A 25,981-nucleotide genomic window follows, 5' to 3' on the forward strand; every position below is an offset into this window, starting at 1 on the left:
TGGAGTAAAAGGCTCCACCCACAGATGAAAGCTGGGATGCTGAGAGCTACCTTCTGCAATGGAAGTCTTCCACGGACTGGATCTCGCTAGACCTTGGTCAGATCTGGTTGCAGTCACGAAAAAGCCCTCCAGACAAATGTGTCCACACTGTACACATCATTCACAAAACACTCCTCTGCCCTCACAAAGGAAGACCTGCAAGGTGGGCAGGCCTCACCCTGGGTCACCTGGGTCATGGACAACCAAGGACAGAGGCCAACTACCCAGGGGACCTTCAAGCTGAGATGCACAATGTCCACAGCATTCATACAACTCACCAGACAGGAGAATGAATGTGCTCTGCAAACTTTCACCCAGACCACCACAAACAAACAAAGGGGTAAACAGGTAAAATTAATAAATAAAAAATAAAGAGATTATAGAAAAATAAACAAAGCACCAAACTCTATACTTTTGCTTACTTAGTAAAGGGTGTCTGACTGGAGCACTGAGCTCTCTTAAGATTTATGTCTGTGGCATCAAATGGACAACAGCAACTTGAAATAGCAGTGACGAAACTTAGAGGCAGTGAGTTTATATTAATGAGGGAAGAACTCAGAAATGGAGGGTGCGAGGAGGTGCCTGACTCAGAAACATAACCTATGTCACTGAATTGTACATGTAGAAACTGTGGAATTGGTATGTTGCTGTGTATGCTCTGAACAACAACAAAAATGAAATAAATGATATATATTAGCCCTGGTAGCAGAGTAAATAATGAGCTAAGCTGTTGACCATCGGCCAGCAGTTGGAATCTACCACTGCCCCATCCTGAGCCCTCCTCACAATCATTGCCATGCTTGAGCTCACTGGTTACAACCACAGTGTCACTAACCACAGTGTCACTAACCACAGTGTCACTAACCACAGTGTCACTCCATCTTCTTGAGAATCTTCCTCTTTTTCACTAACTCTCTACGAAGCATGATGTCCTTCTCCAGAGACTGGTCCCTCCAGATGATATGTTCAAAGTACGTGAGATGATATCTAGCCACTCTCACTTCTAAGAAGTATTCTGGATGTATTTCTCCCAAGATAGATTTGTCCATTCTTCTGGCAATTCATGGTATATTCAATATTCTTCACTGACACCATCATTCAACTGCAGGAATTCTTCTTTGGTCTTCCTTATTCATTGTCTAGCTTTTGCATGCATATGAGGCAACATGCAAGCCTCCACAGTACAACAAACTGCCAGACAAGTGGTGGGTCAATGCAATTAGGTCCTTGTTAAATGAACCCATGGACGAAAGAACAAATGGCCTGAATGAGGAGGAGGGCAATATGGATGCTGACAATCCAAAGCTGCTAATAAAAATTCACATACATTTGACTGTGTGCTGCATTATACAACAGCTGTACAGGTAACTATGCCTTCGTAATTACCCCGGCTCATACTAAGACTGGCTTGCATTTCCCAAGGACAATAAAACTGGGGCAGGAAGGAAGAGAAAGGGGAGGCTAGAGAAGATGCATCTTCCTGTGTTCTGTATCATAAGGTGGCACTAATCAAGGACTGAAGATTCACTAAGCATAAACAGCCTAGAGATCTAGAGTTCCAAAAGAGATGACGAGTAGTGGGCTGTGAATACTAACGCATTCTCATGTGCACTATGGAGAGTCTGATGAGCGGGGTGACACGGTAATGATGACATCACTACATTAGACATCACTACACAGGTTAGAGAGTGTTCGCACATCTCTCACGGTATGCGCCATATACACATTCCATTATTTCATCATTGTCGGGAAAAGTTAAATCATTTGCCCAAGGTCACTCAGTGACAAAGCAGGAACTGAAATCCTAATTTCTGAATCCTAGTTTAATGTCCTTCGCTTCATATTATATATCTCAATAAGGTTTCATGTATTATTATTTATTCATTGGTGCTGTAGGATAAAACACTAGACCAAGAGGTCGATTTGAACCACAATATCAGCAGTTCAAACTCACCAGCTACTCCCTGGAAATCCTAGACAGGGTCTTTGCAAGTTGAAATCACTCAATGACACTAATTAACAACACAATTCATTCAAGAACTACTTAGCCATTCACCCAACCACCACTAATCACTTAGTATGAGAGAGTCCTGGTGTGGCATAGGATAAGCACTGACTGCAAGACTGGTTTGAATCTCAAGATCATTGGTTCAAACTCACCAGGCACTCCTTGAAAACCATATACAGGATTACTATGAGTCAGAACCGACTGGAAAATACTTAACAACAACAACAAGACCAAGAACTGCACTAACTCAGTAGACTTTCAAAGACAAGAATAAACTGTGCCTTAGCCTCAAGGAAGGACCTTTGGTGGCAATGTGGTTTAAGCAGTGGGTTGCTAATTACAAGGCCGGTGGTTCAAATCCACCAACCACTTTGTAGACGAAAGATGAGACTGTCTGCTCCCATTAATATTTACAGTATCAGGAAGCCTAGAGAGCAGTTCTACTCTGTCCTATCCGGTCGCTATGAGTTGGAATCAACTTGGTGGCAACAGGTTTTTTGTTTTTGTTTGTTCAGTGAATTACTTCATATGGCTTTTCTACTCCTAATCTTTGAGCTCCCACCAAACAACATGTTCGTCCTGCGCCTGGGTAAGAGAATGCGGGAGAAGATGTTCACAGGATTATACAATTCAGTTGTGAGTGGTTAACAGAGGTCATTGTGACTGTAAAACCTTGGAACTCTAATGTGTATACAATGAGCCACCTCAGAAGCAGGAATGGAGGATTTTACTATAAACAAAGAAGAAGAGCCAAGAGAGGAGGAAATTCTCTGGACCCCAAGATCCCTGTGCATTGAGCCTTCTGAGCTTATAGACAAAATTCTGTGATGCTAAAGGAATGATTGAGGAGCAGCAGCAGCAGAACCAAGAGCCGGAGGACAAGAAAGAGTGGTGGGCTTCCTAGTCCACAGAGCAAGGAAAGCTGAGTGACTATGGGCAGGAGGTTTGCTTGCAGAGTGGGATGCAATTGGAAGAGCGAGGTTTGCTGAACCTTGGAGCTCAGCCTTCAGGTGAGTAGCCTGCCCTGTAGGCATTTATCAGCAGCCTTAATAAAGCTCTGTAACATTGCTGGATCAGGCCAGAGACCAGGACAAAGGCCTGCCTGTAGAACGTCAGATGAGAAGCTATCCTGACAGGAACAACTGTGTCCTACACATTTCTGGCCCTGAAATGAAACCTGTTAAATGTAATAAATCCCTTAACTATGAGTATTGAGTCTGAGTTCTATGTGGCCACTGGATGAATGAATGTAACCAGCTGAGTAGAGTGTGCATGGGAAAGATGATCAGTGCTACTTTTGCAACTTGCCTCTCAAGGGGATTATATTTAACAGCAAATAACCAACTATGTGCATGGGGATACACAGATGTATACAGCAGCTATAAAGAAACATATTATTTAGTAATACATACTTCTAAATAGATTTTTTAAATGCCTCTTGCCCATAATTATTGTCATTTGAAAGCATAATGTGGATACAGATTTAGAAGCTGAAAAGGGAAAGGTATGAATCCACTAATACATTACAGGCTTGGCAATTTCAAAATTTATTGTTCATTAAAACTGTATTTTAATTATCCTAGTTTTAATTAAAGTATTATGTAGAGTTGGTGAAGCGTAATTATGAGCAACTGACTTAAGATGTGTAATAGGGCTCATGTTTGTAAAGAAATGCATTATTGTTGGTAGATCTGCTCATGTAAAATGAAGTGGTATTTTATTTTGCAATGAAAAAATCAGGACATGGAATACCGAACTCTTATCATTAAAGTTAAACACTGCATTGCCAACTCAAGTGGAACCAAGTAATCTGAAGACCCCATTCCCAACTTGCAACCCCACCTCTGAGGCCATCTGGTTGACACAGGACTCATTCTTCGTCTGTGAGATGCTTTCATCCCAGTGTAGCAAGACCAGAGTCAGAATACCAATAGAGGTCTAACAACATTATCCAAGCTCAAGGGGTTTTGAGAGGGTGCAGACCTCAAATTAAAATACCTGATTCATTCCCATTGCTTCAGAGTCAATTCCAACTCACAGCAATCCTGCAGTGCAGAACAGAACTGCCCTAGAAGATTCCCAAGAGTCCTGGTATGGTGCTGTGGGCTAATGCGCTAGACTGCAAAGTCAGTTTGATTCTCAAGGTCAGCAGTTCAAACTCACCAACTGCTACTCAGAAAACCTATACAGGGTCACTATGGGCCAGAACTGACTTGATGACACTTAACAACAACAACAAAGTTCCCAAAGCTTTATGGGAGGAGATCATCAGGTATTTTCTCCTGTGGATGGGGGGTTCAAAATGCCAACCTTTAGGTTAGTAGCCAAGAGCTTAACCATATACTACCTGGGCTGACTGACTGAATGTTAACACCAGAAAGGATGTGAGGGGTCATTCAGGGCTTAAAAAAGGATGTTATGCTTAGTAAAGTGAAGGGTCAACAAAAAAGAGGAAGACCCCCAATAAGATGGAATGACACAGTGGCTGTAACAATGGACTCAAACATAACAAGTGTGAGGAAGGCACAGGACCAGGCAGTGTTTCATTCTGTTATGCATAGTGTCACTGTGAGTCGGAACCAATTCGATGGCACCTAAAAACCACCACAAACATCTCATTTCTAATATGAGAAAATGGAGACAAAGGGAATAAACAATTCATCCATGATTAATTAGATCAAGAAACCATCTCTCCTAGGCCTTTCACATTCCAAATATGGCTCAATTCAACTTATATAGATACACTCTACAGATATTCACAAGATGCCTACAAAAATCCCATTTTTAAAAGCACATTGTTTTTGACAGTCCAGTTAACTATGAAAACATCATTACAACCGGATTGACTCCATCCAAGCATCAAGTTGCAACTTCAAGGGCTGATGCTAATTTAAACACATCTTTCTTGAAGCAATTGGAATGTAATGCTAATAAGTTAATGGGTGTTAAAGTATCTGAGCTTGAGTCAGCCTGATTTCTAAGCCACCTGGGAGGCTGTTTACTACCAATACTCGACAATTCCGATAGCCACAGGAAAGGAGATGACTGGAGGTTTGAAATATGTCATCTATGAGCTTCACATTTCCAGGAAAACACATGCAGCCACACTTGTGCTTACACCCCTGTCGAGTAGAGTAAAGGATGTAATCTGAGCACAAGAACCTGCAATTAGGCAAAAGAATGGCATTGTAAGCAATGGGTTTTCTTCATCCTCATCTGATAAGTGTGCTGACATGAATTACCTAGAGGTGGCAAGAGAGGTATCTTGTGACATAAACGTTCCTGTCTCCTGCTTTAACAAAAAGAAACAAAGGAAATCTATCTGGACTAATTTAACTTAGATCAATTTTATGATCATATGAGACTACATTTATAAGACAACACTAGACAAATCTTGTATATGCAAAGATAGCAAAGTAACTTTGGATTCAGTAAATCATAGAAATAGATATGTATTTAGGTATCTTCTGAGACAAACATAACCTATAATGTCCTGGTGTGGTGCTGGACCTCAAGGTCAGCAGTTCAAACTCCCCAGACACTCTTAAGAAACCCTATACAGGGTCCCTATAAACTGGAACGACAATAACAACCTCTTCAGAATACTGAATATAATTTATTCAAAATTCTTTCCAAATATTGTTTCATTGACAGGTGTTTTTTTTCTGTTTTTGTTTTTGTTCCTTTTTTTAAAACTGTGAACTGAGTGATAGTTTACATGGGAGAATATCAGCTTTACACCATCTTTTCATTGCAATGATTACTATCTCCCCCTGCATCATCATTCAACAGTATTTGCTTCCATTACCTCTGTTTTTCTTTCTTCTTTTTCTAGGGGGTTGGGTGAGGTGGCGAGAAGTACATAAAAACATTCAGGAATATATAATAATTTAAATAACCAAAGGGCACATTCTGCAAGCCTGCCTCCTGGCCGCCAGCACTTAGTCCCTCTCTTTCCATGAGTCCAGAGTCCTCAGCTGCTCTCTCTCTCTCCATGTCCCCATCTCTACCTTCATCTCTGGTGTCACTGCTTCTCTGGAGAGGGTCCCATATTCCACTTGTGCTCTTTCCCTTGATGGTCCTAGAGTTCTCTGTTTATGGATTGTAAGATTAACTACTTCCCCATTGTTGTTACGAAACTTCTACCTTTATAGTTGTGACAGTCGTAATTAGTCATGATAGCAATTACTCACTTTTTAATCATAAGAATCTTATCCCCATCTCTTTTCACCCTCTAGACAAGATGGAAACTACTCAGGTTCCGCACACTCTTGAACTCCCTCTTGAAAACTTACAAGCCAGTCACTTTGTGCCTTTATCACCCTCACATTTCAGGGAGCCAGTCACTGACAGGGTTTTATTCTGAGGTTCGCAATGCTTCTATTTTTCCCTTTGTTCTAAGGAAATCTGCACACATTTTAAGAAAATGAGACTTGCCTTCATCATCCTTAACTCATTCTTTCGGTTATTCCAGTATTGCAAGTCTGGTATGCAGAGAACCAGCCCAGATATAGTTATAATTTATGACTTTTATCTATAACAAAGATATATTAGATGGGTACAACCCCAATCCAAACAAACCCAATGCTGTCCTGTCTATTCCAACTCACAGAGATGTGACAAGCAGAGCAGAGCTGCCCCATAGGGTTTCTGAGGTTGTAAATCTTTTGGAGAGCAGACTGCTTCATTGTTCTTCCTCCAAGCAGCTGGTAGGTTTGAACTGCTGACTTTATGGTTAGCAGCCCAACACTTAACCTGCAGTGCCACTAGGATCTCTGGGTAATATCTAGTAAAGTCTTAAAAACAAATTGAGGAGATGGGGCCTTCAAATGCTAACAGGTAATATAAAATGATAAGATGCTAAGAAAGCTACGTAAATTTTTTTCCAAAAAGCCAGAGGTAATGTGGTCAAGTGCCTGAAGTTTTTAAGAAGTGCAAGTTCTTCCATGATATTCTTACTACGAGATGATCAAATCATGCCCCTCTTATTGCCGAATGCTTCATAGTCAATTTTGACTCATGGAGACCCCATTTCTGTCAGAAGAGACCTGTTTCATAAGATTTTCAAGGCTGTGACCTTTTGGAAGCAGATTGCCAAGGACTTACATCTGAGACTCCTCTTGTTGGGTTTGAACCACCAACTTTTCAGTTAATAGCCCACCCAAGGGCCCCTGAACTACAGGAGGGGGCTTTAAAAACTCTGTAGAAAAATGACATTATTTTTTCATTCTGTTTCTCTATGAACTTTTTGAAGCCCCCTGCATGTTTACCAAGGGGCCCTGGCGGCACTGCCGGATAAGCACTGGGCTGTTGAAACCCACCAGCCACCCCATAGAAGAAAGGTGAGACTGTCTGCACCCATAAAGATTTACAGCCTCAGAAACCCTGAGAGGCTCCCTATGAGTAAGAATGGACTTAAAGGCAGTGGGCAGATATGTCTAACACACTGGAGCAGAAGGAGAGAGATCAGTAAGAGAGGAGTGGAAGAGACTATCTTGGAAGGGAACGTTTAACCTTTCTCCTCTAAAAGGCAAGGGGACAGAGGAGCTCCTGGTAGAATGAGACCTCTCTCCCTGGGAATGTGTAGGTCACAAAGAGTAATAACGTGGTTCTCACCAACTGAAGTCTGAAGACAAGATGTCAGCTATGGCATGGGGCGGGGTTACAGGAGAGTGTTTTTCCTGAGTTTATGGGGTGAGGAGGGGCAGTATGCTGAATTTTGTCACTGGAAAATTTCATTCCAGATATAGAACCAAGTGAGAGTCACCCTAAAAGGAACAGATGGAGGAGAGAAGACGATGTGGGGGAAACGGCCAGCATAGGGTTAGGCGAGGAGGAACTTTAAGGTACCAGCAGAAATTTGCCTGTGTCCACACACTGATGGGGGAATTATTTCCAAGAAGCACAAATAAGGATTTGATGCGCATCCGATCTGGGCAGATGGCAGATGGAGGATACAGATATTAAATCTTAACAGAACGAGTCAAGACTTTTTCCTATAGGACTGGACTCCTGGTGTAGCGCTATTGGATAATGTGCTGAACTAAAGTCGGTTTGAATAGCAAGGTTGGCAGTTCAAGTTCACCAGCTACTCCTCGGAAACCCTATACAGGGTTGCTATGGGTTGGAACTGACTCAATGGCATTTAAAAACAACAACAATCCTATAGGACAGATTAAAACTGCCCCACAGGATTTTGAAAACTGTTAAGTCTTTACAGAAGCAGACTACCACAGAGCAGCTAGGGGATTTGACCTCCAGATGTTTGGGTTAGTAGTCCAAAACTTAACTCAATGCACCACCAAGGCTCCTTATGGAACACACATGGAAGGTTCTGTCTCTACTTCTGTGTCTGTTCCAATCCACGTAATAAGATGCTGATTAACCCACATTATGTCTAGTTGAAAGCTGGTTTGATAATAAAGAACAAACAACAACAAAGAACTGAGGCAATATGGGAACATTCAGTAAAATAAAGGGGAAAAGAGAGTGTCCCATGCCTGGGCATGGGCATCAGGCTGAGCTGGGTCTGAGTTCTAGCTCAGCCATGAGGCCCTGGGCACATCATTCACTTACTATCACTAATCCTCTGTTTCTATCACTAGTCTGTCAATCTATTTCACCATGGTACCTTGAGTGTTGCCGTGATGCTGGGAAGCTATGCCACAGGTAATTTGAATGCTGGCAATAAATTGTTGTTGTTGTTGTTAAGTGCTGTCAAGTCGGTTCCAGGTTTCCAAGGAGCAAGTTCTGGTGAGCCTGAACTGCCAACCTTGCAGTTCAAAAGACTTTGTAGTCTGGCACATTAACCTAGAGCACCACACAGGCAATAAATAGCATCATGATAAATGGAGAAAACATTGAAGTTGTCAAAGACTTCATTTTGCTTGGATCTACCATCAACACTCATGGAAGCAGCAGTCTGGAAATCAAACAAAGTATCGCGTTAAGCAAATGTGTAGCACAAAACCTTCTTAAAGTATTCAAGAGCAAAGGTATCAGTTTTTAGGGCTACAATGCACCTGACCCAAACCATGGTATTTTCAATAGCCTCATATGCATGTGAAAGGTGGACAGTAAATAAGGAAGACTATAAAAGAATTGATACATTTGATTAATGGTGTTAGAGAAGAATATTAAAAGTACCATGGACTACCAGAAGAACAAACAAATCTATGTTGGAAGAAGTCCATCCAGAATGCTCCATGGAAGCCAGAATGGGGAGATTTTATCTCTTATACTTCAAACATATCACCAGGAGGGACCAGTCCCTGGAGAAGGACATCATGCTTGGTAAAGAGCACGGTTAGTGAAAAAGAGGAAGATCCCCAATGAAATGAATTGGCACAGTGGCAGCAGCAATGGGCTCAAGCTTAATAATGATGGTGATGTTGGCACAGGACCAGCCAGCATTTCATTCTGTGAGTCAGAATCGACTCGACAGCACTTAACAACAATCTGCAATTATGAGGAACAGAGAAGACATGTTTAAAGCAGGTAATCAATAAGTAAGAGTTGCTATTAGTATTATTAATACGCTATTCAGATCAATTTTTCATACTAAGAAACATTAGACTTACTGTTACCCTTGATTTTTTGGTTGTTGATATTGAACAACACTTAAAAATCATAAACACGACGAGGCTTACTCATAAGATAGAGACTGGTGAATTCCCTCAGACTAGGTCCTTACTCCCTCTTTTATCTGGAACTGAACTCATCCCCATGGATCAAATTTCAACCAAACAACAGACAGGTCTATGAGGGGAACACTAACACTAGGGAGGTTCGCACACCTCAGAGCAATCAACCATTTCAGTCAAAAAGGCAGCACTGATTCAAGAACAGAATTCAGAAGGGTTAGGAAAGAAGGAGGAATGGAAACAGGAAACACAGGGAGGAACTGGGATGAGTGATGTTACATTGTGGGGATTGCAGTCAATGATGTGAAAGAAAATGTGTATAGATTGTTGAATGGAAAACTAAAACTGATCTGCTCTGGAAACCTTCACCCAATTTGCATGAAAAAATGAAAACAAAATATCATTTCATTGTCAGCCTCAAGATTATATTTGGATGTCATGAGATGATATTAAAACGGGCAGCTGGTTGAGATGAGGTTCTTCCACCAGGTGACAGAGTTACAGCTCCCTCTACCCACACCGGCTCTGTACCGGGGAATGGACCTCCTGATATCAAGGTAAAGCAGTCAGGAGCTTGCCTGATGTTTCACTGAGTGTGGAAGGCTGTAGCCACATGCTCCAGTTCTTACATCACACCTCTGGTGGTGCAGAAAGAACCCAGCACCATCTGACTCCCTGTCTGCCGACGCTCTGGGTGAGGTGACGCAGATATGCCCTCTGTTTGTAGTCATAAGCTGAACTTTCTTCCAGGTGGAAAGCAATGCATCTTTGAGTGATGTACAAACTTGGGAAGCAAACCCTGCGTAGACTGATTTATGATCTGCTGCACAGCAGGTACTTAATTCATGTGGGGCTATGATGAGCTGGAAAATATGAAACTAAAGGACCTTGCAGAAGTGTAAATATCCATAATCAGCCTCGTCTCATCTACTTAAAAAAAAAAAAAAAAGTAGACTGGCAGTTATTCCACTGAGATTGGAAATTCATCAATAGCTTCATGGTTGTAAGCAGACCATTTGTTTGATATGACAGAGACTATGAAGTGAAGCCCCACCAGCATCTCTACATTAGCTCACCAGGAATTTAACAGTCTTTAGCAGGAATTTGCAAGTAAAAGAGAAATAAACAAACCAAATGCTGATCAAATGAAAAGTCATTATTTTCATCTCTGTCCTAAGGCATCCAATGCTTCCTGAATATGTGTGTGCTGTCTCCCGAAGGTACCAGACCACAGGTGAACAAACAGAGACCGTTGTTACCAAGTTAAAGGATTCCTTCCACCAATCATGTTGCTGTCAGTGATGTTAATCAGAATCTCTAGCATTTATAAGGAGGTCTAATTCTAGCTGCCCTATCCCTAGTACTAAGGAGCCACCATGGTAGTATCGTGGGTTATGAGTTGGGATGCTAACAGAAAGGTCAGCAGTTCAAACCCACCAGCAGCTCCACAGGAGAAAGATGAAGCTTTCTGCTTCTGTAAAGATTTAGTTTCAGAAACCCTAGTATCCCTACTACCACCTACTACCCCGACTTTGCCCTTCCATTGCACTTCCAATTGTACCTCTTTTGAATATTTACCCAGGAATGTACTCTACCTTAGCTACCAGTGCACTAAGAGAATATGAAATTGATTCTCCCTCAGTGTTTTGCACAAATCCTGGAGGCAGCTCTTATCACTGGAGTCATTAGGAAGGTAGATACCTATACCACTTTGAATGAAATAAAGAAAAATGTGTAGCAGCTAGCTTTTCTTCTGCCATAATTGTCATCATACTAGAATTTTAAAATGTCATTTCTATATATTCCCCTTTTCCCCCCTTTCCTATTCCCAATGACTGAAAAAGAAAAAAATATGACAAATAAGTTGAAGTATATTCTAGGTTCAAGCAAGTGGAAGAATAGTGATATCAGGCTTACAAAAGGGATTCCACAGGTCTCCGGTATGCAACAAAGCAACTTGATCCCCATAGTTATTTTCTAATTACATTTGAAACCTGTTCAACAAATGGTCTGACATATATCCTTGCTGTTAAAAAAAAGCAAAACAAGAGCTTTATGTCTCAAAAATTTAATCTGAGTACATAAATATTTCACTTGTAACCTAAGTTTACAACATCTCATGACTCTTTCGGAAATGTTCATCCTTGAAAACGTTTATATTCAGAATACTGTCTTTAAATCAGACTATAAAATGTCCAGCTATGAAGTAGATACCTAATGTTCTCTTTAATCACTTGAAACTACAAATGGAGAAAATGTTTTCGGCATCCGATAAATATCTTGAATGTGGGTAGGCAAGAACACCTTGAAATAATGCTTAAGTAATCACAATGCAAGTATTCTGCAATAGATGGGCGAACTGCTAATTAGACGGAGGGAAATAAAACTGTCATGGTCGGATAAAAGGATAAAGAGAAATCAGCAGTAATTACTGTTTTATCGTCAGAGAAAGTAGTATCAAACACAGCTCAATAAAAAAGGGAAGAAAAAAAAAAACCAAATCCTACAGCTCTCTAAGTAAATACCAGTATTCATTAAACAAGTACTTGGAGTAAAACTCAACTCAGAGACGAACAATGACATCCAAAAAAACCAATAAAAACAAACAAAAAATAAGTTGCAAAGAGTTGGTATATGACCTTTAGTTTTGGGGCATGCGGCACGAAGAACATAAAAATTGGCTATTTTCTTCAACTGCTTAAAAACGTTCAAACCAAAGCCACTCCTATCAAGTCAACTCTGACTCATAGTGACCCTCAGAAACCGTAAATATTTATAGGAGCAGATAGCCTCTTCTTTTTCTGCAGGAGTAGCTGGTAGGTTTGAACCATTGTCCTTGTAGTTAGCATCACAACATCTAACTCTCAGAGCCACTGGGGTTCCTTAAAGATTTCCAAGTCAGTCTTAAACCCACTGCTCATTAAGGATCAGAGTAAGATTACCAGTCTGGGGTTAATGTTTTAAAAGTTTCACTGGGACCAATGCATATGCAAATGGTCATTCACAGAGTAAACAGGTGTATGTTCAACTTTCAATTCTAGAGCAACTTACATCCTGTTGCTTGGAATGATTTTGTGTCCTCCTCGAAACCAGGTCACCTGGGGTCTTGGGAAGCTGGTGATACTCGGTAGGCTTAAAACAGCAGCGTGCCCTTCAGATACCATCTTCCTCTCATCCGTCTCCACGAAACTGCCCATGTCTGCAGAGAAGAATGACACCTTCTAAGACTGAGAGAAATCTTTCTGGAGCTAGACCTAAGCTGGAGACACCTAGACTTCAAACAGAGTCACTGACGGAGCCAGAATGAAGTATTAACAGGCAGCAGACGGAGCAGCGGGGCTGACGACTGCAGATACTGGCTGATGAAGAAAAGCGTGATGCAGAGCCAGGATCTCTGGAGAAACCCAGTAACCCTGGACCAGCAAAACCACATGGTCTTGGACTTGCTGCCATAATACATGCAATGTTTGCAGCTGGTATTACTATCAAAATAACTTGTTGGAGGGCATTCTAGAGCCCGATGAGGCAGTGTTCACAGAACCTCCCATGCAATCATCTTAGTCCCCTGCTACTCCAGAGTTGTTCTTGCTACCCTACTTCCTCCTTCGTTTTTGAGGTGACTGCCTGCTTAAAAGGTGCCCCAAAGGTGCAGTGGGTTAAGTGCTGGGCTGCTACCTGCAAGTTCGGCAGTTCACATCCACCAGCCTCCCAGAGGGAGACAGATGAGACAGTCTGCTTCTGTAAAGATTTACAGCTTCAGAAACCCTATGGGACAGTTCTACTTTTTCTATCAAGTTGTTATGATTCAGAACGGACTTGATGGCAGTGCTTTTGGTTTTGGTGAGTCTACTTAGTAGATCATATGGGAGCCCTCTTTTCTAACCACTGGTTTGTTGTTAGTGGGGTCTCCCTCGCCCTACTGCTGACTTGACGTGGGACAGTGAGGTCCTGCGCCAGTCTTTGCTCGCTTTGAAAAAGAAGGTCACAGGAAAAAACAAAATACAAAAACCACACCCGTTAGAATGTGGGCATGTGTAGCTAATTTTTAAATGAGTAGCAATGGAAAGTTTTGAGAACATGTCCTATGATAAGCAGGCGCAGACAAAAGGGGGGCACTCATAGCTGCTGTTGCTGGGTGTCATGGAGTTGGTTCTGACCCAGGCGACTCCATGTGACAGAGCAGGACTTCCCCATAGGGTTTCTGGCAACCATCTTTACAAAAGCAGGTAGCCAACTCTATTCTCTCCCATAGCCACAGGCGGATTTGAAACACTGACACATAGCAGCGAAATGCTTCAATGTTGCACAATTAAGGTTCAGTGCATTCACATTTTTGTTGTTGTTAAGTGTCTTTGCATCATTTCCAACCCATAGTGACCCTGCATAGGGTTTCCAAGGAGTAGCTGGTGAGCTTGAACTGGCTACCTTTCAGTTCAAACTGACTTTGCAGTCCAGAACATTAACTCACAGCGCCACACCAGGACTCCTGCATATATACAGATATGGCATCAAATACGAGGGTGAGTCAAAAAGTACTGCTACAAACAGCAACCTTTATGAAACAGTTTTCAATGGGAAGCTACTGTGCCAGATGTATCTTCCACCTAGGTCTGCACACTTCTGAAGGTGCCATTTCCATCTCTCTAGGACTCCTAGTATGTCACTATAGGATCAGCACTGGACAGAAGCAAACCACAAGGCCAACAGTTCAAATCCACCAGCTGCTCCTTGGAAACCCTTTAAGGGTTGGCATGAATTGGAACCACTCTTCAATTTTACCATATGAAAATGACAGCTTAGGCATCATTGCAGTAGTGTTCCTTTTCGATGTTCTTTGAGTTTTGAGGACCAAAAGGAGTCTGAAGGGGAAAGATCAAGGCTGTAGGGTGAATGAAGTAAGGTTTCCCTTATTTGAAATTCTCATTAGACAGCCCTTGCTATTCCCGAAGAATGAATAGGTGCATTGTCAAGTTGGGAAAAAATGTTTCTCAGCAATGCAGTTTTTTTTCCTAGCCTTTTTCTCAGCAATGCAGTTCTCCATTGACTTAAAACATCTTCAATCATAAGTCTCTATGTCCTTTAAGAATATCTGTCAAGGTGACCCTTCTGGGAACCCCAGACTGTTGCATAACCTCTGAGCTGACCGCTCTGTCTTGAACTGAACTGAACCAAGCAGATCCCCTTGTAAATCACTGTTTTGATTGGATCTTTTCACTCCTGAAGGCACCCTAATGAGACTAAGACAAGTGTATCATGCAGAAAACTGGTCCTCAGCCACCTGCTGATGCAGAGACATATTTAAACATGTTTCATTTAGGACTAAAGATGTGCATGCATGAACTGGAAGCCTAGTAGCAGTAATATTTGACATATTATATTATATTGTTGTCTAAAAATATCTGTAGTTACTTTAAAGTGAAATGTAATTTGTTATCAAAAGGAAGGAGAAAAAGAAGATTAGAGAAATCTCAGAGCTAAAAATAAAGAAACCAGGCTGTGGAAATTTGAAAAAATCCAGGACAATTTTATAAAGCAGGATTTGATATATTCTAACAAATGCCAAGATGTTAACGTATTCAAATATGTTTTGGGTATTGATCTTCAGTTTTTGTTTGTTAATTATGTTTTCAATTATTCAGTTGAATAAAAAGTTCTGAATTATTCTACGGACAGACTTAGCTGAGGGACTTAACCAAGAATTCAGAAAATTTTAAAGCTTCCTAGCTGTCCTCATTAGTAGGTTGTTGTTGTAAGTGCCGTGGAGTCAATTCTGACTCACAGAAACCTTGGAGTTTTCGAGGAGCAGCTGGTGGGTTTGAACTGCTGACTTCACATTCCAGTGAATTATCCTGCAGAGTGACATACATTCTCGTCAGTATTGTTGTTGTTGTTGTTAGGTGCCTTGGCGTCGGTTCCAACCCAGAGTGACCCTGAACACGGTTTCCGAAGCTGTAAATCTTTACAGGAGCAGAAAGCCTCATCTTTCTTCCACAGAGCAGCTGGTAGTTTTGAACTGCTGACCTTGCGGTTTGCAGCCCGATTTATAACCACTACACTACCAGTCGTTAGTATAGTGGTGAGTATTCCTGCCTGTCACCTGGGAGACTGGGGTTTGATTCCCCAACATAGAGGAAAATTCCCTTTTGGAGTCCTAGTGTGGCACTATAGGATAAGCACTGGACTTCTAACCATAAGAAGGCTGCTATAAGTCAGAACCGACTCAATGGCACTAACAATGACAACAGTGGTTTTTTTTTTAAAAAAACATTGAACATGTATAGTGCCAAAACCTCTCTCTGGTATTCTACAGTCATTAGTATACATTCCATTAGTAATGACTTCAGCAGAGTCACAGATTAACAGAATTACCAGTAGTCATGAGTCACAACTGTGGAAAAGCAGAAGACCCATAAATTACCTTATTTTATATGTTGTTGTTTTTAGGTGCCGTCAAGTCAGTTCGGACACATAACGACCCTGTATATGGCTTCTGAGGAGTGGCTGGTGGGTTTTAACTGTCAACCTTGTGCTAAGCAGTCCAGTATTTATCCTACAGCACCACGTAGGAACATCAAAAACAACAGGTCTTCACCCCCTACACACAGAGAGTAGACAGGGATGGGCAACTTGGACATTGGCTACCCAAAATGGGGGGGGGGGGAGGTGTAGGGCTACAAAGGCAAGAAGTGACTGGCTTACAAGCTTTCAAGAGGGAACCTAGAGACAGAGGGCCTAGAGGAAGGCAGAATCTCCAGTGAGTAGCATCCAATCTGCCTAGGCGGAGGTGATGAAATGAAATGCAGATGGGTCTCTTGTGATACAATAGTGAGTAATTGTTATCAGGACTGATTATGAAGGTTGGAAATGTAAAGGTAGACATTTTATAACAAGGAAGGACATGATTAACTTTTCAATCTAGGAGCAGAGGTCCCTAGGACCATCAATGGAGAAAAGCTGAGAGCGGGATCCTACCCAGAGAAACAGTGATGCCTGAGATGGAGGCAGAGACACTGACATGGAGTGATGGAGCAGCTGGGGGCTTTAGATCCAGAAAGGGAGAGTAACTGCGTACTGAAGACTGGGCGGGGGGCGGAGATAGTGTAGGGGGTAGGCTTGCATGGTATACCCTTAGGTTGGTTGATGATGCATGGAGGGTATTGTAACCATGGCAATGAAACAATGTACGATAGAATGAATGTAAAACTAATGTTCTCCCATGTAAAAAAAATCAGTTATTTTGTAATTCAACGGTTCCACTAACTTTTTGAAGAAAAAAATAAACAGGTCTTACTGATATAAAAATGTCACAGGAGAAAATTTTGCCACACCAACTCTGAAATCTTTCACAACATGCTAAGACATAATTACAATTTTTTTTAAACATTTTTCATATGATTTCTTTTAAACGAAGAGGTATTTTGTTAGCAAACTCAAAACATAACAAAGCAGTCAGTTCATTTCTGTGAGGTGCCACCTTTCACAGGTTTTAGATAAAAAAAGAATTAAGTGCTCTGAGTTGGCCAATTCCCTCTTCTTTTCCTTTTAAAGATCACTGTATTTTTTTACCCAAATAAAGCTCCTGGTACAAGTTTACTAGACAGACTACATCAGAATGGTTTTACTGAATTTAATAATTTCTGTTCATTACATGGGGCACTTTCAAAAAAATTTGTAGAAAAAGTGCCATCATCCTTTACTTTCAGTTTTCTGTGAACTTTTTGAAGCCCCTCTCCTATGCGTGAGTGCATTATTTACAGAGACATGTTACTTGCATACATACAGAAACCACCTTACAATGGAATTCAAGCTCCTTGCGTTTCAATATCTGGTACAGTGTTTCCAAAGACTTCATCCCCACAATGGACTTACCAAACTTCATCCCCACAATGGACTTAGCTACTTAAGAATATACTAAGTCACTATTGCATTGCCCACGCAGCTAGTGGAGTTCTAAGCAAATAATCATTGGAAAGAAAGGATTGTGAATTGATAAAATTGTATCTGAATGAGTTTCAGTTTCTATTTAACAAAAGGGAAAAGCAAAGAGGAAGAATGGAAACAGGAAACACAGAACGTGAAATGATTGATGTTGCATGGTAGGGAATACAGTCAATGAGATGAAGCAAGATGTGTATGAACTGTGGAATGGAAAACCGATCTGCTCAGGCAACCATCACCCAATTCACAGTAAGAAGTTTTTTAAAAACAATTATAAAATCAAAAACACTGAATCTGCATGCAGTAAAAGCAAAGAAAGTGCCGCTAGCAAACTTGTTCATAAAACGCAGCATGTCTTTGTCACTTTTGTTTTGCGGAGACACAGAGCTTTGGAGGATTCTTAATCTTCTAAATTAAAAAAAGAAGAAAAAAAAGCAACATCTGCCTCATTAGTCGATCATGCAATCAGCCAAATTAGCTGTTTACTTATCTATTTCAACCAGTTTTTACTTAGCAATTATTCTGTTCCAAACAGAATCTTCAAAGATAAAAATCTCAACTTATTTACAATGGTAGGAAGTGATTTCCATTAGCTCCCCACAGACATTTTGTGACTGTTATTTAAAGTTTGGGAGTCTGTTCTGTGTACACATACATGCGACTTGGACTTCTGATTTTCTTCGCAAGAGGGCTCCCATCCTGTTCCGTACCATGCAGCGGTAAAAGCCAGCATCAAGTCTCTGTAGAGATGGGATGATATACCTGTCAAAGACCAAAAGGAAGTGTCAGAGACTTCGTATCAAGATAGGCACTGGTAGCTTCTCCAGTAGAAGATGCTCAACAGATACTTTACTTCTGTGAATTAATATCTGTGCCATCTATCTCTAACCAAGGAACTTCATGACTGTCGAGGTGTTTTTTCTAGTATTACTGAATCAGTATCTGGCTCCACCACTAGGCTGTCAACATTCCCTGCAGCTAGGGTCTACCTCTGCTTTACTCATCATTGTATCCTAGGGGTCACTGATTGGTTTAAAATTAGGAAAGGTATGCTCCAGGGTTTTCTTCTTTCACTATACTTATTCAATCTGTATGCTGAGCAAATATCCGAGAATTTAGATTATATGAAAAAGAGTGTGGCATGAGAACTAACTCTAATGCTACGTTCTCCTTTATATAATTCAGAGTCCAGGCACTGATGACAGGTTCCTCATTTCTGGATTTGAAAGAGAACAAACAAACCTGTGTTGGAAGAAGTACAGTCAGAATGCTCCTTAGAAGCCACTATGGTGAGTATGGAGAAAGACTCATTAACAACCTGTAATATGTAGACGATAAAACTTTGCTTGCTCAAAGAGAAGAGGACTCAAAATATTTACTAATGAAGATCAAAGACCTCTTTCTTCTCCAACACCATAACTCAAATACATCAATTCTTCTACGGTTTTCCTTATTCACTGTCCAACTTTCACATGCATATGAAGCTACTGAAAATGCCATGGCTTACATCAGGTGCACCTAATCCTCAAACTGACATCTTTGCTCTTAAACACATTAAAGAGATTTGCCTAATGCAATACAATATTTGATTTCTTAACTGCTGCTTCCACGGTGTTGACAGTTTATATTGGCAAAATGAAGTCTTTGACAACTTCAATCTTTGACAACTTCAATCCTAGTGGTGAGGATTTTTGCTTTCTTTATACTGATGTGCACGGAGATCTCTCACACTTTGGACATATTATCAGGAGGGATCATTCCCTTGGGGAAAGAGATCATGCTAGGTAAAGTGGAGGGTCAGTGAAAAAGGTGAAGCCCCTCAACAAAATGGATAGGCACAGTGGCAGCAGCAATGGGCTGTGAAGCTCAACAATAATTGTGAGAAAGGCACAGGACTAGGCAGTGTTTTGTTCTATTGTTCATAAGGTTGCTATGGGTTGGAATCGACTCTATGGCACCTAACAACAACAATCCTTGCTTCTAGAAAAGTTAATGGGTATCATGGTTACCTGTTACTCACTACTGGCTGGATGCATGAAAAATGTGAAATAACCTAAAATTAAAATATTTAAGACAGACTTTCTAATCAATAATTATGGTATCTTTGTCTCTGTTAAGCAGCTGACCATTGAGTTGACACTGCCACAAGGTGAACTCATTGATATCAGGGCAGAACTGGGCTCCATGGGGGTTTTGATGGCTGTTTTTTTAGCAAAAGATAACCAGACTTTTCTTCCAAAACCCACTGGGTGGGCTTGAACCTCCAGTGCTTTGCAGTCAGATACGTTAACCATTTTTGTCACCCAGAGAGTCTCTGATTCCATGGAGACTCAGAATATTAAATACTAAAAAGTATTTCTAGAACTGGCAACGAAGTCTAAAAAAGTCAATTCACTTTATGTGAAAGTTCAAACAATATATTAAGATTGAGACTTAGATGTCTCAAAAGCAAAGGAGCCCTAGGATAAGCACTGGACTGCTAACTGCAAGGTAGGCAGTTCAAACCCACCAACCACTCCTCAGAGACCCTATACAGTGTCACTATGAGTCGAAAGTGACTCAAAGGCACTTAACAAGACAAAGAAATTTTCTCTGCTTGTGGTGCAAATATCTCATAACAGAATTCATACACTTCCTTTTATCTTGATTTCTCCACATACATATTTCTGTTAATTTCTACATACTCATTGATTTCTCAAATTATTCCGGATGACTGAAAAGTATTTTCAACTCTGATGCTACAACACTAGGTTGTGCTCATGAAGAACCTATTTACACACTAAGGGGCAGTCATTCCAACAGAACAGAAGGACAATGTGCGGCTTAACATCCTGAAAGGTATGCATCAGGGTCGCATCCTTTCACCATAGCTATGCAATCTGTACGCTAAACAGGTAATACAAGATACTGGGCTATATGAAGAACATGGCAGAAGGACTCATTAAAACCTGTGAACCACAGATGACACAACCTTCATCACTGATAGTGAAGAGAACTTGAAGCATTTACTACCATTAATATCAAAGATGATATAACACCAACATAAAGAAAATCTTCATAACTGGATCAATAAGCAACACCATGATAAATGAACAAAAGATTGAAGTTGTCAAAGATTTCATTTTACTTGGATCCACAGTCAATGTCCTTAGCAGCAGCAATCAAGAAATCCAACATTGTAATCCTTTGGACAAATATGTAGCAAAAGACTTCTTTAAAGTGTTAAACAGCAAAGATGTCACTTGAAGGCCTAAGGTGCAGGTGCAAGGCATGTATTTTAGTTACCTGATATGCATGTGAAAGCTGGATAATGAATAAGGAAGACTGAAGAATAATTGATACATTTGAATTATGGTCCTGGAGAAGAATATTGATTATATTATATATTATGGACTGCCAGAGGAGTGAGCAAATCTGTCTTGGAAGAAGTACAGCCACAATGCTTCTTAAAATTGAGGATGCTGAGACTTTGTTTCACAAACTTACCAGGAGGGACCAGTCCCTGGAGAAAGACATCATGCTTGGTAGAGGATCAACAACAAAAAAAGGAAGACTCTCATTGACACAATAGCAGCAACAATAGGCTTAAGCTTAACAACAATTGTGAGGAAGGTACAGAACCAGGCTGTGTTTCCTTCTGTTGTACAAGAAGTTGTTACGAATCACAACAGAACACATGGCTAAGTACAGCAACATGCCTACAAAGGAGCCCTGCTGGTGCAGTGGTTAAGTGCTCAACTACTAACAGGAAGATCAGTGGTGGTGGTGCAGCAGTTAAATGCTAGACGACTAATCACCATCACTCATTGGAAGAAAACACAAGGCCATTGGCTCCCATATAGTTTTACAACCTTGAAAAGCCAATGGGACAGATCCATTCTGCCCTACAGTCACTAGGAGTCTTAATATACTTGAAGACAACAGATTTCATTTTGTTTGTTTGTTTTTTTATGTCTATAAATAATCATCCTTCAAATCAATGTCTGTCTAAGAACTGTATTCAACTGCAACAGAAAAATAAGAGCTAGAAGATACAGTTGATATAAGAGATCTACTTTAGTTTTACAGTTTCATAGAGAGATTTTTTTAAAAATTCACAAACAAGCAAGTGTATATGATCAATGACTACTTGAGGTGAGAGTGTGTTAGTTCCTGAGCCCGCAGCTCCAAGCCACCTGAGATGGTGCATCAACAGGTCATAGGCCATGATCACATTCAAAAAACGAGAACAGGAAAAGCAAGAGGGTTGAATTCTGCATAATCAAGGGGATGTGTCCATCCTAAGAAATGCAAGCAGGGTACTGGTTGGTAGATTGTTTTCCAAAATAAAAGAAGAAAATCTGGTGACATTACCTTTTACAAGAATGATGTTCTGGTTAAACTTATCTACAATTTAAACATGTTCCTCTTACAAAGTAGAATCAGAGAAACTTTTTATTTCTAATGTCAGGCAAAAGGCATAGTGTGTAATCGGTTTTATTTGCTCATTTCCTGAGCACACCTTGAAAGCACTTCTACCCAACTAATTGCTCCTCTTTTTGTTCAAGTGTGTCCAATTAGACAACCTGGAAAAAAAGGAACACATTGGCATAATTTTTAAGTGAATAAAACATTTGGACAATACCGGTAATTCTGCATTAAGCAAATATTAATCAGACAATGTTTTCCCTCCAGTAACCTTCTTACGCTCCTATGGCAGAATTAATAAACTCTTTGATGGAGAGAAAAAATAATAATATGATGGCTGAGTTTTCGTCTTCAAAAATTCATTCTAGTATGAGTAACGAACGGTTCATCTACAACAACAACAAAAAACTAATAATTAGTGAAGATGATCAGAATAATATCAACCTTAACTGAAGGAGTCAATGCAATTTATTTAAATTACAAATCAAGACTAGACAGCAAGCAGCCCTGATTATTCTATACTGCAATTATGATAAAGACACGTTTTGAGATTAGGTTAAAACAAAGTCAGCAAAAGTTTTCAGAAAAGAAATGTCACCAGTCATTGGAGTACAAGCTTGAAAAAGGGCACACACAGTCATGTCCTTGCAAAACATCTGCATTTCAAACTTGTTATTAATTCTACCTTTTTATGTTTTTTGGACACCTGGTGTGGCATATAGGATCAGCACTGGATTGCGAATCACATGAGCGACAGTTCAAACCCACAAGCTGCTCCTCAGAAACCCTATACAGTGTGGCTATGAGTCAGAACCAACCCAACGGCACTTTAACAACAATGACAATAAATAGATTTTAAGTGCTTATGAATTTCTATCGTCGTCCTACATATGAATCCACAAAAATAGCACTGCTTTCAAACAGCAGGCAGGAATAGGCACAAAATTGAATATTAGGCATCTGCTGTTTTCTACTACTGCTTCTAATGCCTCGCTAGGGGAAAAAAACATGAGACACAAAAAGTTGCAAAGTCCTTCACCTACGATGGGAATTCCTACAAAAAGCATGTTCACCTAACAGATGGGGATCGTCATTGTAAGCCTATTGTTTATAAACACACATTTTTAAGCAGAGCAAGTTTCCTGGCCCTTTATACAAAAGTAAGATAAAATCTTAGCACCATATGCCACGAAAATATTGGAAATATCTGCTCCTATTTCACATAAACAAAGCAGGACATGTTTGTATTTGCTGGGTCAAGGTTAAACCAGACTAGAGAAGCAGAATGCTTACGAGGGGCAGTATATTATCAGGAACAACAAATCAAAGACAGTCAGACACAAAACTTCAACCAGATCCAAGGCTGTTGTTGCTGTTAGGTGCCATCAACTGTATGCACAACAGGAGACACTGCCGGATTCTGCGCCATCTTGACAATTGTTACATTTGAGCCTGTTGCTGCTGACACTGTATCAATCCATCTCATTGGGGGCCTTGCTCGTTTTTACTGATCCTCCACTTTACCAAGCATGATGTCCTTCTGAACACACTGGTCCCTCCTGGTCACATGTCCAAAGTATGAGAGATGAAGTTGGGCCATCCCGGCTTCCTAGAAGCATTCTGGCCAAACTTCTTCCAAGACAGATTTATTTGTTCTTCTAGCAAGTCATTATATTTTCAGTATTTTCACCAACACCGTAATTCAAATGCACAGATTCTTTCTATTCATTGTCCAACTTTCTCATGCACATGAGTTGAACGAAAATACCATGGATTGGATCAGGCACACCTTAGTCCTGAAGCTGACATCTTTGCTCTTGAGTACTTCAAACAGGTCATGTGCAGCTGATTTGCCTACTGCAATACATTGTTTGATTTCTTGACTGCTGCTTCCATGAGTGTTGATTGCGAACCCGAGCAAAATGAAGTATTTGACAACTCCAGTCCTTTCTTCATTTATCATGATGCTATTTATTGTTTCAGTGCTGCGGGTATTAATTTTCTTTACATTGAAATATAATTAAAATATATATATATCAAAAGTATCAATGTCCATTTCTGCTGAGGAGGAGAAAACGCTAGTTCTGTACTATCCCGGTGAATGGAACACACTCACAATTTCCCTAAGGAGCAGCTTAGCATGTCCATATAAGAACAACAGTTTGGCTGGATCCTGGAGCAGACACTGGGTATTTTCTCAGCCTGCAATCCTGGAACCTGAATCACCTTTTTATACTGGGGTATTCTGCACTCTGTAGGTCTTAATGTAGGCAGAACTTAGGCTAAATGTTGTTGTTGTTGTTGTTAGGTGTCATTGAGTCGGTACCGACTAATAGCGAACCTATGAACAACAGAACAAAACACTGCCCAGTCCTGCACCAACTTCACAATTGTTGCCACGCTTGAGACTACTGATGCTGCCACTTGGCCAATCCATTTCACTGGGGTCTTCCTCTTTTCCTCTGACCCTCCACTTTACCAAACATGCTATCTTTCTCCAGCGACTGGTCTCTCTTGACAATATGACCGAAGTATGAAAGACAAAGTTTGGCCATCCTGGCCTCCAAGGAGCACTCTGGCTGCATTTCTTCCAACACAGATCTGTTGGTTCTTTTTGGCAGCCCATGGCACTTTCAATATTCTCCTCCAACACCGTAACTCAAAAGAATCAATTCTTCTACGGTCTTCCTTATTCACTGTCCAGCTTTCACATGCATTATGAGGTTATTGAAAATACCATGACTTGGGTCAGGCACACTTTAGTCCTCAAGCTGACATCTTTGCTCTTCAGATACAAGCCCATAAACGCCATCTGTATGTATTCCTAGATAATGGCTGCTAGACACTGGTATATGACACAGCATGGCCAATGGGACACAGGTGTTCTGCATGTCATAATCTGCAGCTGCGGACACAAAGTTATAGGATAGCAGAGACCTCATTCAGGCAACCCTGGTAGTGGGGATTCAGTGGACAGGGTACACTGGAGTGACTGGCAGTGGGGAGATACAAGTGTATCCAGGGCCATCTGTGGCAGCAGGTCAAGGGGGGACATCCATCATTCTGTATTGCCAGTAGCAGGACGCAAATGGGACCAACTCTGCAAAGCAGATTTTGGGTCTGATGACTGGGCTGAATTTTGTTCCTGCACAATCTCCTGTATTTTCAGTGATTCTGAGGGAGATCCAATTTCCATGAAAAAATTCAGTCAACATTCATTCAAGGTCTATTCACCATGCATTGCAGAACCACACAGTATCTATGCAATGTTCATTCAACACCTACAATCTATTCAATGTCCAAAGGTGCAATCTGGTTGTCCTCTTTCACTAAGAATCAATGTTGTTATGTGCCATCAAGTGGATTCACCAGAATGAATCACCTCTTGGTCTTGTACCATTCTAATAATGGTTATATTTTTTTTAGCCCATTGTTGCTGCTACTGTGTCAATTCATCTCATTAGGGATCTTCTTCTTTTTCTATAGTCAATCGATAAATCCAAAAAGACTGGACAATTTAATCTGCTATAAGGAATATTTTGAACATGAACCACTGGATGCTAAGAAGAGGACAAAATACCCTTTTGTTGTAGCATAGTTATGTTGAGTACTTCTTTCTAAGAAGAGTTGGGTGCAATAGCTCAGTTTACAGGTCTACAAAGACCAGCCATAATTTAGAGTGATGAAGCCATATCTTCATTATATAACAAATTATGTAGCTCTCTTTCTTTCTGTGTTTCTCTTTCAAGAATCACAGATTTGTTTGTTTTTCTGGCAGTCCATAGTACCTTTAACAGTCTACTCCAACACCAAAACTCAAATGCATCAATTCTTCTATGGTCTTCCTTATTCACTGCCCAACTTTCACATGCATATGTGGTTGTGGTGGTTGTGGTTATGTGCCGTGGAGTTGGTTCCAACTCATAGTGACCCTGTACAGGGTTTC

At 40.7% G+C, this 25,981-nt stretch overlaps 1 protein-coding gene across 1 annotated transcript in view; it reads right to left on the reverse strand.

Annotated features, from left to right (window-relative positions):
• SDK1 (sidekick cell adhesion molecule 1) overlaps positions 1-25,981 on the reverse strand; it is a 774,959-nt gene that overhangs the window by 735,141 nt on the left and 13,837 nt on the right. Inside the window, exons 3-4 of the mRNA XM_006859873.1 lie at positions 18,284-18,390; positions 12,742-12,889 (exon numbers count right to left, since the gene is read on the reverse strand). Coding sequence (XP_006859935.1) covers positions 12,742-12,889; positions 18,284-18,390 — 255 coding nt within the window. The remainder of the gene's footprint in view (positions 1-12,741; positions 12,890-18,283; positions 18,391-25,981) is intronic.

Source organism: Chrysochloris asiatica, unplaced genomic scaffold (genome assembly GCF_000296735.1).
Source record: "Chrysochloris asiatica unplaced genomic scaffold, ChrAsi1.0 scaffold00034, whole genome shotgun sequence".
In the NCBI taxonomy this organism is placed as follows: domain Eukaryota; kingdom Metazoa; phylum Chordata; class Mammalia; order Afrosoricida; family Chrysochloridae; genus Chrysochloris; species Chrysochloris asiatica.